General features: G+C 46.7%; 2 protein-coding genes across 4 annotated transcripts in view; one reads left to right on the forward strand and one right to left on the reverse strand.

Moving 5' to 3' along the window:
* The first annotated feature begins 1,939 nt into the window (after window positions 1–1,939).
* Window positions 1,940–9,918, forward strand: LOC131735419 (SUMO-conjugating enzyme UBC9-like). Of its 3 annotated transcripts, XM_059021553.1 has the most exons (7): window positions 1,945–2,203; window positions 2,940–3,024; window positions 6,195–6,278; window positions 6,690–6,762; window positions 7,719–7,828; window positions 8,421–8,500; window positions 9,599–9,918. In XM_059021553.1, the coding sequence occupies exons 2-7, from the start codon at window positions 2,959–2,961 to the stop codon at window positions 9,660–9,662; spliced, it is 477 nt and encodes a 158-aa protein (XP_058877536.1). In that variant the 5' UTR covers window positions 1,945–2,203; window positions 2,940–2,958; the 3' UTR covers window positions 9,663–9,918. The 3 variants fall into 3 exon arrangements, with proteins under 3 accessions (XP_058877537.1, XP_058877538.1, XP_058877536.1); XM_059021554.1 differs by lacking the exon at window positions 8,421–8,500 and having other exon boundaries at window positions 1,940–2,203; XM_059021555.1 differs by lacking the exon at window positions 6,195–6,278 and having other exon boundaries at window positions 1,942–2,203.
* Window positions 9,919–12,523: 2,605 nt separating this feature from the next.
* The window catches only part of LOC131735420 (peroxisomal carnitine O-octanoyltransferase-like), an 11,721-nt gene continuing 8,365 nt past the window's right edge, over window positions 12,524–15,879 (reverse strand). Inside the window, exon 5 of the mRNA XM_059021556.1 lies at window positions 12,524–15,879. This exon is cut by the window's right edge and continues 135 nt beyond it. Coding sequence (XP_058877539.1) covers window positions 15,369–15,879 — 511 coding nt within the window. The 3' untranslated portion in view covers window positions 12,524–15,368.

Below are 15,879 nucleotides of genomic sequence, written 5' to 3' on the forward strand. Positions count from 1 at the left end.
AGAGAGAAAGAGAGGCTCTTATACTCTCTGAACAGCCTCCCTCTGTGCTGAGCAGAGAGAGAGAAAGAGAGGCTCTTATACTCTCTGAACAGCCTCCCTCTGTGCTGAGCAGAATAAGAGAAAGGGAGGCTCTTACACTCTCTGAACAGCCTCCCTCTGTGCTGAGCAGAGAGAGAGAAAGAGAGGCTCTTATACTCTCTGAACAGCCTCCCTCTGTGCTGAGCAGAGAGAGAGAAAGGGAGGCTCTTATACTCTCTGAACAGCCTCCCTCTGTGCTGAGCAGAGAGAGAGAAAGGGAGGCTCTTATACTCTCTGAACAGCCTCCCTCTGTGCTGAGCAGAGAGAGAGAAAGAGAGGCTCTTATACTCTCTGAACAGCCTCCCTCTGTGCTGGTGGAGCAGAGAGAGAGAAAGAGAGGCTCTTATACTCTCTGAACAGCCTCCCTCTGTGCTGAGCAGAGAGAGAGAAAGAGAGGCTCTTATACTCTCTGAACAGCCTCCCTCTGTGCTGGTGGAGCAGAGAGAGAGAAAGAGAGGCTCTTATACTCTCTGAACAGCCTCCCTCTGTGCTGAGCAGAGAGAGAGAAAGAGAGGCTCTTATACTCTCTGAACAGCCTCCCTCTGTGCTGAGCAGAGAGAGAGAAAGGGAGGCTCTTATACTCTCTGAACAGCCTCCCTCTGTGCTGAGCAGAGAGAGAGAAAGAGAGGCTCTTATACTCTCTGAACAGCCTCCCTCTGTGCTGAGCAGAGAGAGAAATGGAGGCTCTTATACTCTCGGAACAGCCTCCCTCTGTGCTGGTGGAGCTGAGAGAGAGAAAGAGAGGCTCTTATACTCTCTGAACAGCCTCCCTCTGTGCGGAGCAGAGAGAGAGAAAGGGAGGCTCTTATACTCTCTGAACAGCCTCCCTCTGTGCTGAGCAGAGAGAGAGAAAGAGAGGCTCTTATACTCTCTGAACAGCCTCCCTCTGTGCTGAGCAGAGAGAGAGAAAGAGAGGCTCTTATACTCTCTGAACAGCCTCCCTCTGTGCTGAGCAGAGAGAGAGAAAGGGAGGCTCTTATACTCTCTGAACAGCCTCCCTCTGTGCTGAGCAGAGAGAGAGAAAGAGAGGCTCTTATACTCTCTGAACAGCCTCCCTCTGTGCTGAGCAGAGAGAGAGAAAGAGAGGCTCTTATACTCTCTGAACAGCCTCCCTCTGTGCTGAGCAGAGAGAGAGAAAGGGAGGCTCTTATACTCTCTGAACAGCCTCCCTCTGTGCTGAGCAGAGAGAGAGAAAGAGAGGCTCTTATACTCTCTGAACAGCCTCCCTCTGTGCTGAGCAGAGAGAGAGAAAGAGAGGCTCTTATACTCTCTGAACAGCCTCCCTCTGTGCTGAGCAGAGAGAGAGAAAGAGAGGCTCTTATACTCTCTGAACAGCCCCCCTCTGTGCTGAGCAGAGAGAGAGAAAGAGAGGCTCTTATACTCTCTGAACAGCCTCCCTCTGTGCTGGTGCAGCAGAGAGAGAGAAAAGGAGGCTCTTATACTCTCTGAACAGCCTCCCTCTGTGCTGAGCAGAGAGAGAGAAAGGGAGGCTCTTATACTCTCTGAACAGCCTCCCTCTGTGCTGAGCAGAGAGAGAGAAAGAGAGGCTCTTATACTCTCTGAACAGCCTCCCTCTGTGCTGAGCAGAGAGAGAGAAAGGGAGGCTCTTATACTCTCTGAACAGCCTCCCTCTGTGCTGAGCAGAGAGAGAGAAAGAGAGGCTCTTATACTCTCTGAACAGCCTCCCTCTGTGCTGAGCAGAGAGAGAGAAAGAGAGGCTCTTACACTCTCTGAACAGCCTCCCTCCGCTCTGCAGAGTTTTGCCACACACAAGATGACGTCCTCCCGCTGTCGCCATGGAAACCGATTGCCACACTCAATATGACGGCCTCAGTTTACCACAGGACCCCGCCGGGGCTGTCCATGCAGGGCGCCTGAAGGACCCCGAAGGCGAGCTTCATTGAGGTCCCGTCTCTGCCTCGCCATTACTGTTGTGGTTAATAAATTAAGAAACAGCCGAAGAGACTCCGAAAGAAACCGTGAATAAAAAATTATCCGGGCGTCAAGACTGTTGGAATTAAAAGGAATTACAAACTGTGATCCATCAAACGACGGCAGGACGCTTCTGAGCGGAATAAAAAAATCCTAATAATAAATACAAAGTTAAAATCTATTTTACATTTAGGTAAGTGTATCTGTCAGTGAAATACTACGAAAACTCACTGCTAAACGCTTATAATAATTACACGACTGATATTAATCATAATTCAATGAAGTCGCGTTAGCTTGCTGCGCTGTTTCATTATTATCATCATTATTATTATTATTATTATTATTATTATTATTATTATTATTATTATTATTACAGTAGCGGTGATGTTGATATATTAATATCGTATAACGAACGTGAATTAAATTGGAGGATATATATATATATAATATAATATAATATAATATAATATAATATAATATAATTTATACGTGTATTGTTTTTTAAATAAAGTTGCGTTTCGCTTTCGACTTGTCAACCGTCCCGGAAACGCCGTCATTTTTTTATTTTTTTTGAAGACTGACGTAAACCCGGGAAAAAAAATAGTTAATAAATTAGAAACTCCAAAAAATCGAGCCCCCTTTCTGTTAGGGGGAGCCCCCGTTTCTCTTGGCAGGGAGAGTGTGGTGTAGCGGTCAGGGGCTCTGGACTCTTGACCGGAGGGTCGTGGGTTCAATCCCAGGTGGGGGACACTGCTGCTGTACCCTTGAGCAAGGTGCTTTACCTAGATTGCTCCAGTAAAGACCCAACTGTATAAATGGGGAATTGTATGTAAAAATAATGTGATATCTTGTAACAATTGTAAGTCGCCCCTGGATAAGGGCGTCTGCTTAGAAATGAATAATAATAGCCGTTGTCCCTCCTTCATCAGGTGAAGTTCATGTCCAGACATGTCTGGCATCGCTCTGAGCAGACTGTCCCAGGAGAGGAAAGCTTGGAGGAAGGATCATCCCTTTGTAAGTTTTGCTGCTCGTCGTCTGTATGATCTTAAATCGACTTTTCCTTTTGTATTTAATTTTTGCTGTGTGGTTAAAGAAAAGGGGCTTGTAACCAGGAGGTCCCGGGTTCAAATCCCACCTCAGCCGCTGACTCACTGTGTGACCCTGAGCAAGTCACTTCACCTCCTTGTGCTCCGTCTTTCGGGTGAGACGTAGTTGTAAGTGACTCTGCAGCTGATGCATAGTTCACACACCCTAGTCTCTGTAAGTCGCCTTGGATAAAGGTGTCTGCTCAATAAACCAATAATAGAGAAACACTGGGGGGGGGGGGGGTGGCGGCCTCCCCTCACCTTTACAATCAAGCACGCCTTTGTGGGCGATTTATCTCAGTTTCGTTGAGTCTTTGAAAAGCCGAGCGGAAGGGAATTCAACAGGCATTTATTTTTTAACTGGTATGTGCCATGGCTGTAAACTGACAATGCAAATATTATTATTATTATTATTATTATTATTATTATTATTATTATTATTAATAAATGCCAGCTGCCCGGATGAGAGGAAAATTCGCTCACCAGAACAGAAAATGACTTGCCATTGATTGGTACTTGATTGTAAAGGTGAGGGAAGGACGGCTTTTTGTGTTTGGTTTGGAAAATCGACCAGTGAAGGAATGGGTTAATTTCTGCATGCCTGCTGGGGAAAAAATAAATAAAAACATGACATCATTTTTCTCTGTGGTTGTCAAATCTGTGTGTGTGGGGCTGACGGAATTCAAAAAGTCTCTTGGGTTTGAGAATTTGAGGGAGGCTGTCTGGCCGGTTAGGATTCCCCAGGCAAGCGTCTCAAAGGCAGGTTTTGAAGCGAACTACAGGAAGTGAAGCTGTGGACCGAAAAGTTTTGAGTCCTACTCCCAAAACTGCGGGTCGCGACCCCAAATGGGGGGGGGGTCCCAGGGACCGTTTTAAAGGTGTCACAGATACCTGCGTAATTAAAAAAAATAGATTTTAGTTTACTTAACTTATTATTATTATTATTATTATTATTATTATTATTATTATTATTATTATTAAGAATAATAATAATATATTTTTAACTCTAGATTTGACTCCCACTGATCTCCTGGCTCTGCCTGCCTCTGTCTGAACGTTCTTGACTGGTTACCTAGCAACCGACCGGCCACGGTCAGCCAATCAGAGGAATGCATTTTCTGTAGCGTTTCAGACCAGCAGCCTCTCTGTGTGTGTTTTTCTTTTTCTCTCTCAAAAATTTGTCAAAGAGTTCAAAAATGTCCTCTGTCCTAAACATCTTTAGGACAGAGGAACAAGGGAGGGACAAAACGAGGGACATAAATAAACGCAAAGACCCGAAAAAACAGTGTTAAAATATTCTTAACCCTTAGCGGTCCTGTGTGGGACCTGGTCCGACATTGCAATTATTCCTATCCGGTCCAATGTGGGACCCTGTCCGACATCATCAAAAAAACGCAAACGTTTTTTCAGTGGAAAAAGCCGAGAAAACCATTCAATGGCCGAGTGGGAGCGACAGGAGCCGAGACAACCCGAAAAAAAAGGGCGTATCTCATGAATAGTCATACTTGCCCCTGGGATCAGATAGGGGCGGTCACAAGGAAACAAGCTGGCTGTGACTGCATCAGCGCACAGAGAACATCACAGACGTTTGCAAAGCTTTTTTGAGATGTTATAGTAATAAAATAATGACTTGGATTGCATTATTATTATTATTATTATTATTATTATTATTATTATTATTTATTTCTTACATATGTGAAAGCTATAGTGAACGAAAGGGTGGGGCGGGGCTGGAGATGCCTAGCGAGTGCTTTGTTGATATGCAGGGCCTTTTAAACCCGTTTGACTGTGAAAAAAAATACTGTTAAACAGCACGTCTAAAATTAACTGCGCTTGTGAAAATAAATTAGACCTGGCGTGCCTGACAGGAGCTTAATAAATTGACCGCTAAGGGTTAAAACGTCTCTCCGAGGATGAGAGCCAAAATCGAAAGCTGGACCCAAAGCTGGGGGGGGGGACGAGGGCTCCTTGTCTTCACTGGACAGCCTTCAGATTCTGCAGGACTGTTCGCTGGTCTCAGACTGCAGTGGGACATACAGGGCGGACCTGTGAAACTATCCTGTTTGAAGTTCGGTCACACACACAGCTGTGACAGTTCATAGATTCACGCAGTTTGTGATTTTTAGTTTTTACTGGAGCGCTCCCGGAAGACGCAGGGTGTTCAGGACGGGGTGGCTGATAACGCCGGATCAATTTCGGACCTTTCCTGGGACGAGACGCGGAAAGTTTTGACATCATCACCCTGTGGAATGAACTTGCATGCTCGGACTACGGCTCCCAGCATGCCTCTGCACCCGCGGCCATGGTGAGGCATGCTGGGAGCTGTAGTTCTTTATGCTGTGGTCTCGTATCACAAGCGATACAGACCTCTATTACGATACATCATGTACAGCTGTGGACAAAAGTTTAGCAGCATCACCCTCTATATAGAATGAACTGATTCAGCTTCATAGAGTCCAATGAAAGCTGCTGAATAATGTTCCCTTGTTAACATATTGAATTCCACCCCCTCTATATAGAATGAACTCCCTCAGCTTCATAGAGTCCAATGAAAGCTGCTGAATAATGTTCCCTTGTTAACATATTGAATTCCACCCCCTCTATATAGAATGAACTCCCTCAGCTTCATAGAGTCCAGTGAAAGCTGCTGAATAATGTTCCCTTGTTAACATATTGAATTCCACCCCCTCTATATAGAATGAACTCCCTCAGCTTCATAGAGTCCAGTGAAAGCTGCTGAATAATGTTCCCTTGTTAACATATTGAATTCCACCCCCTCTATATAGAATGAACTCCCTCAGCTTCATAGAGTCCAATGAAAGCTGCTGAATAATGTTCCCTTGTTAACATATTGAATTCCACACCCTCTATATAGAATGAACTCCCTCAGCTTCATAGAGTCCAGTGAAAGCTGCTGAATAATGTTCCCTTGTTAACATATTGAATTCCACCCCCTCTATATAGAATGAACTCCCTCAGCTTCATAGAGTCCAATGAAAGCTGCTGAATAATGTTCCCTTGTTAACATATTGAATTCCACACCCAGCGCTTTGTAGTTTTCCAGATACTGAACAGAAAAACTGACGTTGAATTTTTCAGGGGTACGTTGCTGTTCCCACGAAAAACACGGACGGCACGCTGAACCTGATGAACTGGGAATGCGCCATTCCAGGAAAGAAAGGGGTGAGTGTGTGTGAGAGACACCACAAAACCGAGCACCCCCCTCCCCCTGCTCTAGGATGAGCCAGTCCAGTTTTTATATCCATCCTGTAAGCTTAATAATAATAATAATAATAATAATAATAATAATAATAATAATAACAGGGCTGGGAATTAGTCCTGGTTTCACTAGGAGTTTAATAATAAGACACACCTGAGCTTGTTAGCTAGACACACTGGGGGCTGATCAAGCTGGTAGCAGTAAAACCTGGCCTGGATCACACTGCTGTGCGATAGGAGTCTGATTCCCAGCCCTGATCTCTCTGTCTAAATATCCCACTGCTACCACCAATGTACTGTATATGCTTTAACTATGGTCTGCTGTGCTAGTTACCCTGTCTGTCTGTCTGTCTGTCTGTCTGTCTGTCTTGACAGACTCTATGGGAAGGCGGACTGTATAAACTCAGGATGCTGTTTAAAGATGATTATCCCTCCTCTCCACCAAAGTGTGAGTATCATAGGGAAGCATTGTGAAGCACAGAGAGGTCTGGTAAAGCATAGGGAAGCATTGTGAAGCACAGAGAGGTCTGGTAAAGCATAGGGAAGCATTGTAAAGCACAGAGAGGTCTGGTAAAGCATAGGGAAGCATTGTAAAGCACAGAGAGGTGTGGTAAAGCATAGGGAAGCATTGTAAAGCACAGAGAGGCCTGGTAAAGCATAGGGAAGCATTGTAAAGCACAGAGAGGTCTGGTAAAGCATAGGGAAGCATTGTAAAGCACAGAGAGGTCTGGTAAAGCATAGGGAAGCATTGTAAAGCACAGAGAGGTCTGGTAAAGCATAGGGAAGCATTGTAAAGCACAGAGAGGCCTGGTAAAGCATAGGGCAGCATTGTAAAGCACAGAGAGGTCTGGTAAAGCATAGGGAAGCATTGTGAAGCACAGAGAGGTGTGGTAAAGCATAGGGAAGCATTGTAAAGCACAGAGAGGTCTGGTAAAGCATAGGGAAGCATTGTAAAGCACAGAGAGGTCTGGTAAAGCATAGGGAAGCATTGTAAAGCACAGAGAGGTCTGGTAAAGCATAGGGAAGCATTGTAAAGCACAGAGAGGTCTGGTAAAGCATAGGGAAGCATTGTAAAGCACAGAGAGGTCTGGTAAAGCACAGGGAAGCATTGTAAAGCACAGAGAGGTCTGGTAAAGCATAGGGAAGCATTGTAAAGCACAGAGAGGTCTGGTAAAGCACAGGGAAGCATTGTAAAGCACAGAGAGGTCTGGTAAAGCATAGGGAAGCATTGTAAAGCACAGAGAGGTCTGGTAAAGCATAGGGAAGCATTGTAAAGCACAGAGAGGTCTGGTAAAGCATAGGGAAGCATTGATATCAGAGCGGTGCCATTGCTGGTGTAACTAATGGATGATACTTTTGTTCGTTCTCTCTCTCTCTTTCTCTCTCTCTCGTTCTTTCTTTCAGGTAAGTTTGAGCCCCCTATATTCCACCCCAACGTGTACCCGTCCGGGACGGTGTGTCTGTCAATCCTGGAGGAGGACAAAGACTGGAGGCCAGCGATCACCATCAAACAGGTACAGCCCTGCCCACAGAGCAGAGGGGGGCTGCCCAGAGAGCGTAACAGCCTCCCTTCCCCTCTCTCTGCTCCACCAGCACAGAGGGAGGCTGTTCAGAGAGTGTAAGAGCCTCCCTTTCTCTCTCTCTGCTCCACCAGCACAGAGGGAGGCTGTTCAGAGAGTATAAGAGCCTCTCTTTCTCTCTCTCTGCTCCACACAGAGGGAGGCTGTTCAGAGAGTATAAGAGCCTCTCTTTCTCTCTCTCTGCTCCACACAGAGGGAGGCTGTTCAGAGAGTGTAAGAGCCTCCCTTTCTTTCTCTCTGCTCAGCACAGAGGGAGGCTGTTCAGAGAGTGTAAGAGCCTCCCTTTCTCTCTCTCTGCTCCACACAGAGGGAGGCTGTTCAGAGAGTGTAAGAGCCTCCCTTTCTTTCTCTCTGCTCAGCACAGAGGGAGGCTGTTCAGAGAGTGTAAGAGCCTCTCTTTCTCTCTCTCTGCTCGGCACAGAGGGAGACTGTTCAGGGAGTATAAGAGCCTCTCTTTCTTTCTGCTCCACCAGCACAGAGGGAGGCTGTTCAGAGAGTATAAGAGCCTCTCTTTCTCTCTCTGCAGATTCTTCTAGGAATTCAAGAGCTTTTGAATGAACCAAATATCCAGGATCCAGCTCAGGCTGAAGCCTACACAATTTACTGGTAAGATCCAGAGAGAGAGAGCAATATAGATTTATATATATATATACATGGTCAAAGAACGTTTTTGCTGGCTAGGACTACAGCTCCCAGCATGCCTCTGCACCCGCGGCAATGGTGAGGCATGCTGGGAGCTGTAGTTCTTTATGCTGTGGTCTCGTATCACAAGCGATACAGACCTCTATTACGATACATCATGTACAGCTGTGGACAAAAGTTTAGCAGCATCACCCTCTATATAGAATGAACTGATTCAGCTTCATAGAGTCCAATGAAAGCTGCTGAATAATGTTCCCTTGTTAACATATTGAATTCCACCCCCTCTATATAGAATGAACTCCCTCAGCTTCATAGAGTCCAATGAAAGCTGCTGAATAATGTTCCCTTGTTAACATATTGAATTCCACCCCCTCTATATAGAATGAACTGATTCAGCTTCATAGAGTCCAATGAAAGCTGCTGAATAATGTTCCCTTGTTAACATATTGAATTCCACCCCCTCTATATAGAATGAACTCCCTCAGCTTCATAGAGTCCAATGAAAGCTGCTGAATAATGTTCCCTTGTTAACATATTGAATTCCACCCCCTCTATATAGAATGAACTGATTCAGCTTCATAGAGTCCAATGAAAGCTGCTGAATAATGTTCCCTTGTTAACATATTGAATTCCACCCCCTCTATATAGAATGAACTGATTCAGCTTCATAGAGTCCAATGAAAGCTGCTGGATAATGTTCCCTTGTTAACATATTGAATTCCACCCCCTCTATATAGAATGAACTCCCTCAGCTTCATAGATATATACCCTCAATGATCTTCAATGGCAGACAGACAGACAGCGGCACTGCAATGGCTCTGTATTACACTGAGGGGCAATGGTAGCACAAGTATAGGGCAGCTACAATGGGGTGAGGCTGGTAGAATGGGACCACAGTGTGCTAACTATACCCTCAATGATCTTCAATGGCAGACAGACAGACAGCGGCACTGCAATGGTTCTGTATTACACTGAGGGGGCAATGGTAGCACAAGTATAGGGCAGCTACAATGGGGTGAGGAATGTATTTAAAACACATCCTAAATGATTATTTTTTTACAGCCAGAACCGAGTGGACTACGAGAAGAGGGTTCGAGCACAAGCAAAGAAATTCGCTCCAACTTAAAAAGGAAAGAAAGACGTTTGTGTTTTTTTTGTTTTTTTTTCAAATAGTTTCATTGGAGGAGGAGGAGAGGGTGAAAAAGTGGGATGGTAAATTTGTGTATATATATATATGTATTATATATATATATATATATAAATATTTAGAACTATAGAGACGTTTTTTTCTGTTCTGTTTAAATTTTAGCAAGTTTCACTATTGTTAAAAAAAATAATAATAATTACAAACTGATAAATGTAATTAAAAAGTTCATAATGCATTCCTGAAACTCCGCCATTGTATGAAACGCAGACTTTTATTTTTTTTTCTTGTATACCCAAACTTTGTTTAAAAATTAAAGTTGCTGTTTTTTTTAAAAAAAAAAAAAAAAAAAAAAAATGGGTGTATATTCACTCTGTGGGATTCTCGTCACCGCCCCCTGGTGGCGGAGGGGAGGCAGTGCAGGCGCAGGTCACGCGTCACACGTTCCTCCATCTCTCTGTTTGAAGCGCTTCTCCCATTGTCAGGAAACTGGCTCTTAACATTATTCAGCTCAATTTACTGAGAATCTCAGAATCTGGGGTAGAGGGGTTCTCTGAATCTTAGATTCTGCGGTAGAGGGGGTCTCTGAATCTCAGATTCTGTGCTAGAGAGGGTCTCTGAATCTCAGATTCTGTGCTAGAGAGGGTCTCTGAATCTCAGATTCTGGGGTAGAGGGGGTCTCTGAATCTCAGATTCTGTGCTAGAGAGGGTCTCTGAATCTCAGATTCTGTGCTAGAGAGGGTCTCTGAATCTCAGATTCTGGGGTAGAGGGGGTCTCTGAATCTCAGATTCTGGGGTAGAGGGGGTCTCTGAATCTCAGATTCTGGGGTAGAGGGGGTCTCTGAATCTCAGATTCTGGGGTAGAGGGGGTCTCTGAATCTCAGATTCTGGGGTAGAGGGGTCTCTGAATCTCAGATTCTGTGGTAGAGGGTGTCGTGGTAGAGGGGGTCTCTGAATCTCAGATTCTGGGGTAGAGGGGGTCTCTGAATCTCAGATTCTGGGGTAGAGGGGGTCTCTGAATCTCAGATTCTGTGGTAGAGGGGGTCGTGGTAGAGGGGGTCTCTGAATCTCAGATTCTGGGGTAGAGGGGGTCTCTGAATCTCAGATTCTGGGGTAGAGGGGGTCTCTGAATCTCAGATTCTGTGGTAGAGGGGGTTGTGGTAGAGGGGGTCTCTGAATCTCAGATTCTGGGGTGGAGGGGATCTCTGAATCTCAGATTCTGGGGTAGAGGGGGTCTCTGAATCTCAGATTCTGGGTAGAGGGGGTCTCTGAATCTCAGATTCTGTGGTAGAGGGGGTCGTGGTAGAGGGGGTCTCTGAATCTCAGATTCTGGGGTAGAGGGGATCTCTGAATCTCAGATTCTGGGGTAGAGGGGGTCTCTGAATCTCAGATTCTGGGGTAGAGGGGGTCTCTGAATCTCTGATTCTGGGGTAGAGGAGGTCTCTGAATCTCAGATTCTGGGGTAGAGGGGGTCTCTGAATCTCAGATTCTGGGGTAGAGGGGGTCTCTGAATCTCAGATTCTGGGGTAGAGGGGGTCTCTGAATCTCAGATTCTGGGTAGAGGGGGTCTCTGAATCTCAGATTCTGTGGTAGAGGGGGTCGTGGTAGAGGGGGTCTCTGAATCTCAGATTCTGCGGTAGAGGGGGTCTCTGAATCTCAGATTCTGGGGTAGAGGGGGTCTCTGAATCTCAGATTCTGGGTAGAGGAGGTCTCTGAATCTCAGATTCTGTGGTAGAGGGGGTCGTGGTAGAGGGGGTCTCTGAATCTCAGATTCTGGGGTAGAGGGGGTCTCTGAATCTCAGATTCTGGGGTAGAGGGGGTCTCTGAATCTCAGATTCTGGGGTAGAGGGGGTCGTGGTAGAGGGGATCTCTGAATCTCAGATTCCGGGGTAGAGGGGGTCTCTGAATCTCAGATTCTGGGGTAGAGGGGGTCTCTGAATCTCAGATTCTGGGGTAGAGGGGGTCTCTGAATCTCAGATTCTGTGGTAGAGGGGGTCGTGGTAGAGGGGGTCTCTGAATCTCAGATTCTGGGGTAGAGGGGGTCTCTGAATCCCAAATTCTGGGTAGAGGGGGTCTCTCAATCTCAGATCCTGGGGTAGAGGGGGTCTCTGAATCTCAGATTCTGGGGTGGAGGGGATCTCTGAATCTCAGATTCTGGGGTAGAGGGGGTCTCTGAATCTCAGATTCTGGGGTAGAGAGGGTCTCTGAATCTCAGATTCTGTGGTAGAGGGGGTCGTGGTAGAGGGGGTCTCTGAATCTCAGATTCTGGGGTAGAGGGGGTCTCTGAATCTCAGATTCTGGGGTAGAGGAGGTCTCTGAATCTCAGATTCTGGGGTAGAGGGGGTCTCTGAATCTCAGATTCTGGTGTAGAGGGGGTCTCTGAATCTCAGATTCTGGGTAGAGGGGGTCTCTGAATCTCAGATTCTGGGGTAGAGGGGGTCTCTGAATCTCAGATTCTGGGGTAGAGGGGGTCTCTGAATCTCAGGTTCCGGGGTAGAGGGGGTCTCTGAATCTCAGATTCTGGGGTAGAGGGGGTCTTTGAATCTCAGATTCTGGGGTAGAGGGGGGGTCTGTCTGTCTGTACGTAAGATTTGATACGCAGGAGCATAAATAAGATTGCTGACAAGCTCTGGAGATCACCCCCACTCTCCAGCTCCAGCAAAGCCAATATTTCATTTCTGTCCGTTTCTCTTACAGGCAAAAAACCAAATAAAAATCCCCCGTGTTGCTTTCATAACCTCCTACTGCTGCAGGAGGCTGGCTGTCTGGTTCACGTTCACATATTGGAAGTGACTCTGCAGCAGCCACTGACTCCCTGTGTGTGTGTGTGGGTGTGTGTGCGTGTGTGTGCGTGTGACCCTGAGCGAGTCGCTTCACCTCCTTGTGCTCTGTCCTTCGGATGAGACGTCAAACAAACGAGCTCCTATTGGAAGTGACTCTGCAGCAGCAGCAGCAGCAGTTGTTGATGATGCAGAGTTCTCCCCTCTAGTCTCTGGAAGTCGCTCTGGGAGAAAAAGCCTCCGCTGAACTAACTAACAAACAAACTAGTGTCCAGAGAGCTTCGAGGAGGGTTTACAACCTGCAGCCAAAACCAGGACCATGTAAACAAACTGGCAAGCCAGCCACGCCTGCATCGTGTTTGTGGAAGCCCAGTTATTTCCACGGAGGGAGGAGGGAGGAGGGTGGAGGGTGTCTGCCTGTAGTTTTGAATAAAACTTTTAAATTATTCACAGAGACTGGTCTTTTTATTTTGTTTATTGAAAACTCGAGCTGTTTTGAGAATGGGCAGCAACTGCTTTCATGTGAAGCCTCTTGAGGAGGGTTGTGACGTTTGCAATACACAAAAACTTTTGCTTCGATTCTTCAGTGTTTTTTTTTTTTTTTATATATAGGGGAGCCAGCGCCATCTGGTGGAGACGCCACGTTACTGTTTTTCTTTTTGCTGCGATACTGTATCTGTCCACCAGATGGCATGTGGGAGACACTTCAGCCCAGAGGTGAAAAATCTCCGCTCATTTTTTATTTTTTAAAAGCTATTTCCACATTTGACAGTTGGTGTAAAGGGTTTTTGCTGCGTCACGCAGCTAAATTATTATAGAAATGAAGATACAAATATCCTGAGCATCAAATGAAACATCACTTAGGAGGCTGTGTGGTCCAGTGGTTAAAGAAAAGGGCTTGTAACTAGGAGGTCCCCGGTTCAAATCCCACCTCAGCCACTGACTCATTGTGTGACCCTGAGCAAGTCACTTCACCTCCTTGTGCTCCGTCTTTCGGGTGAGACGTAGTTGTAAGTGACTCTGCAGCTGATGCATAGTTCACACACCCTAGTCTCTGTAAGTCGAAATGGATAAAGGCGTCTGCTAAATAAACAAATAATAATATTTAAACATCAAAGGAAATGTGTTGCTTATATTTGAGCATCAAAAGAAACATATCCCTTATATTTGGATAAAGTTCCCCTCGATGTGACTGAAAAACGACAGACTCTGTTTCAGAGCAGGTGAAGTGAATTTTTATTGTGTTGATTATCAATTGAGATCATGAAGGCTCTGCAGAGTGATCTGTGGGTCTGGGGCAGGTGCGGTGACTCTCCGTCACCACACCTGGTGGGGGCGCTGTCCTTGACAGAGTGTGTCTGGTTAGACCGTCTCTCCAGGTTTGAAATCGCTGGCTGTGAGCTCCCGAGTCGGCGAGTCGCGACTCGCTGCCCTCGTCCAGCCTCCAGCACCCCGATCGCAGGAAGGAGACTCTCTCTCGACAGACGCGGCGTGTCGGGGTGTTTTTCTCTGTTGCTTTTATTCAAGCTTGCATTCCAACAGCTCTCCGGATCCAGCGTCCAATCAACGGTCTCGCTGATCAGGTGATGAAGAGCTTCTGTCACTCAAGCGTGTCGTGGTCAAGGATGAACGGTCGAGGGGTTGAAAAGAGAAACATTTCCTCGATGGCCGTCATTTATAGATCTTTATTTTTTTCCCCCAAATAAATGTGTTATAATCGTGATAAGTGACAAACATGGTGATCCAGCGAATTCTATTAGACCTCTCAGAACTACGTTTCCCATCATCCTCCTCCAGCTCGGTTACACATGTGAGCAGGAGGATGATGGGAAATGTAGTTCTGAGAGGTCCAATGTGGGTACATCTGATACCAGCGAGCAGGAGGATGATGGGAAATGTAGTTCTGAGAGGTCCGATGCGGGTACATGTGATACCATTGAGCAGGAGGATGATGGGAAATGGAGTTCTGAGGGGTCCATGTGGGTACATGTGATATCAGTGAGCAGGAGGATGATGGGAAATGGAGTTCTGAGGGGTCCATGTGGGTACATGTGATACCAGCGAGCAGGAGGATGATGGGAAATGGTGTTCTGAGGGGTCCATGCAGGTACATGTGATATCAGTGAGCAGGAGGATGATGGGAAATGGTATTCTGAGGGGTTCGATGTGGGTACATGTGATACCATTGAGCAGGAGGATGATGGGAAATGTAGTTCTGCGAGGTCCGATGCGGGTACATGTGATACCATTGAGCAGGAGGATGATGGGAAATGGAGTTCTGAGGGGTCCATGTGGGTACATGTGATACCAGCGAGCAGGAGGATGATGGGAAATGGTGTTCTGAGGGGTCCATGCAGGTACATGTGATATCAGTGAGCAGGAGGATGATGGGAAATGGTATTCTGAGGGGTTCGATGTGGGTACATGTGATACCATTGAGCAGGAGGATGATGGGAAATGTAGTTCTGCGAGGTCCGATGCGGGTACATGTGATACCAGCGAGCAGGAGGATGATGGGAAATGTAGTTCTGAGAGGTCCGACGTGGGAAGCCATTTTGAAGCAGGGAATGCAATTAAAAAAATGAGTAAAAAGTGGTCAAAATGGAAAAATAATAATAATTAAAACAATTACACACACCTTTACTTAAACATGCAATCAAATCAAAAGGTCCTCTTGTACCCTTTAACTTAATTTGGGGTCCCTGAGCTAAAAAACTCGGAAGTTCATCCCAGATTCTTGCCAGTTTTCAGCTTTTTCTTTCTGTGCTTCAGGCTTTCGAAGCTGTACGAGAAAAAAACGCCACGGTGGGGGGGGGGGGTGGGGGGGGTTGTTTGTCGAAAATATATTCAATGTATCAAATGAAAACGCCCGTTTGTCAGTACAGTAGAATCCACGGAAGCAAACCAGTTAAGAAATCTTATGCTTCAAAACATCCCCTCCTGCGTTGTCAGGCGTTTCACGCGGGTCGACGCTGGCTTGGCCCCCCAGCCTCTCTCCGTCTCCTCTCTCAGACCCCTGCGCCCCCAACCGGGCCTCCAGCGCCCCCCTCTGGCTCGCCAGGGCGTACTTCAACGCCAGCTTCACCACCACGTCCATGGCGCCCCTAAACCCCCCCTGGATGCCCCCCAGTTTGTGGGCAAAGCTTCCTTTTCCAGACATGGCCAGGCAGACCTTGTCTTCCTTTCCCAGGTAGGTGACCGCCAGCTGGTCTTGGGCGTAGACGTTCCCCACGGCGCTGTCCACGCCTCCCACCAAGTCCTGTCCCGTCAGGTAGACCGAGGGGCGTCCGAATCGGTCCAGGAACCCCTTCAGCTCGCTGCCCTCCCCCAGGCTGTGTCGCAAGGCTGCTAAGTGGGGCCCCACCCCGCGGCCCTTCTTGGTGGCTTTGATGAGGCTCCTGTGCTCCGCGAGGGCCCGA

The sequence above is a fragment of the Acipenser ruthenus genome, unplaced genomic scaffold, assembly GCF_902713425.1.
Source record: "Acipenser ruthenus unplaced genomic scaffold, fAciRut3.2 maternal haplotype, whole genome shotgun sequence".
In the NCBI taxonomy this organism is placed as follows: Eukaryota; Metazoa; Chordata; class Actinopteri; order Acipenseriformes; family Acipenseridae; genus Acipenser; species Acipenser ruthenus.

Coding starts and splice junctions, on each gene's coding strand:
- LOC131735419 (XM_059021553.1), top strand. CDS start 2,959: ATGTCTGGCATCGCTCTGAGCAGACTGTCCCAGGAGAGGAAAGCTTGG. Junction 7,829..8,420: donor CAGCGATCACCATCAAACAG/GTACAGCCCTGC, acceptor CTCTCTCTGCAG/ATTCTTCTAGGAATTCAAGA. Junction 8,501..9,598: donor GAAGCCTACACAATTTACTG/GTAAGATCCAGA, acceptor ATTTTTTTACAG/CCAGAACCGAGTGGACTACG.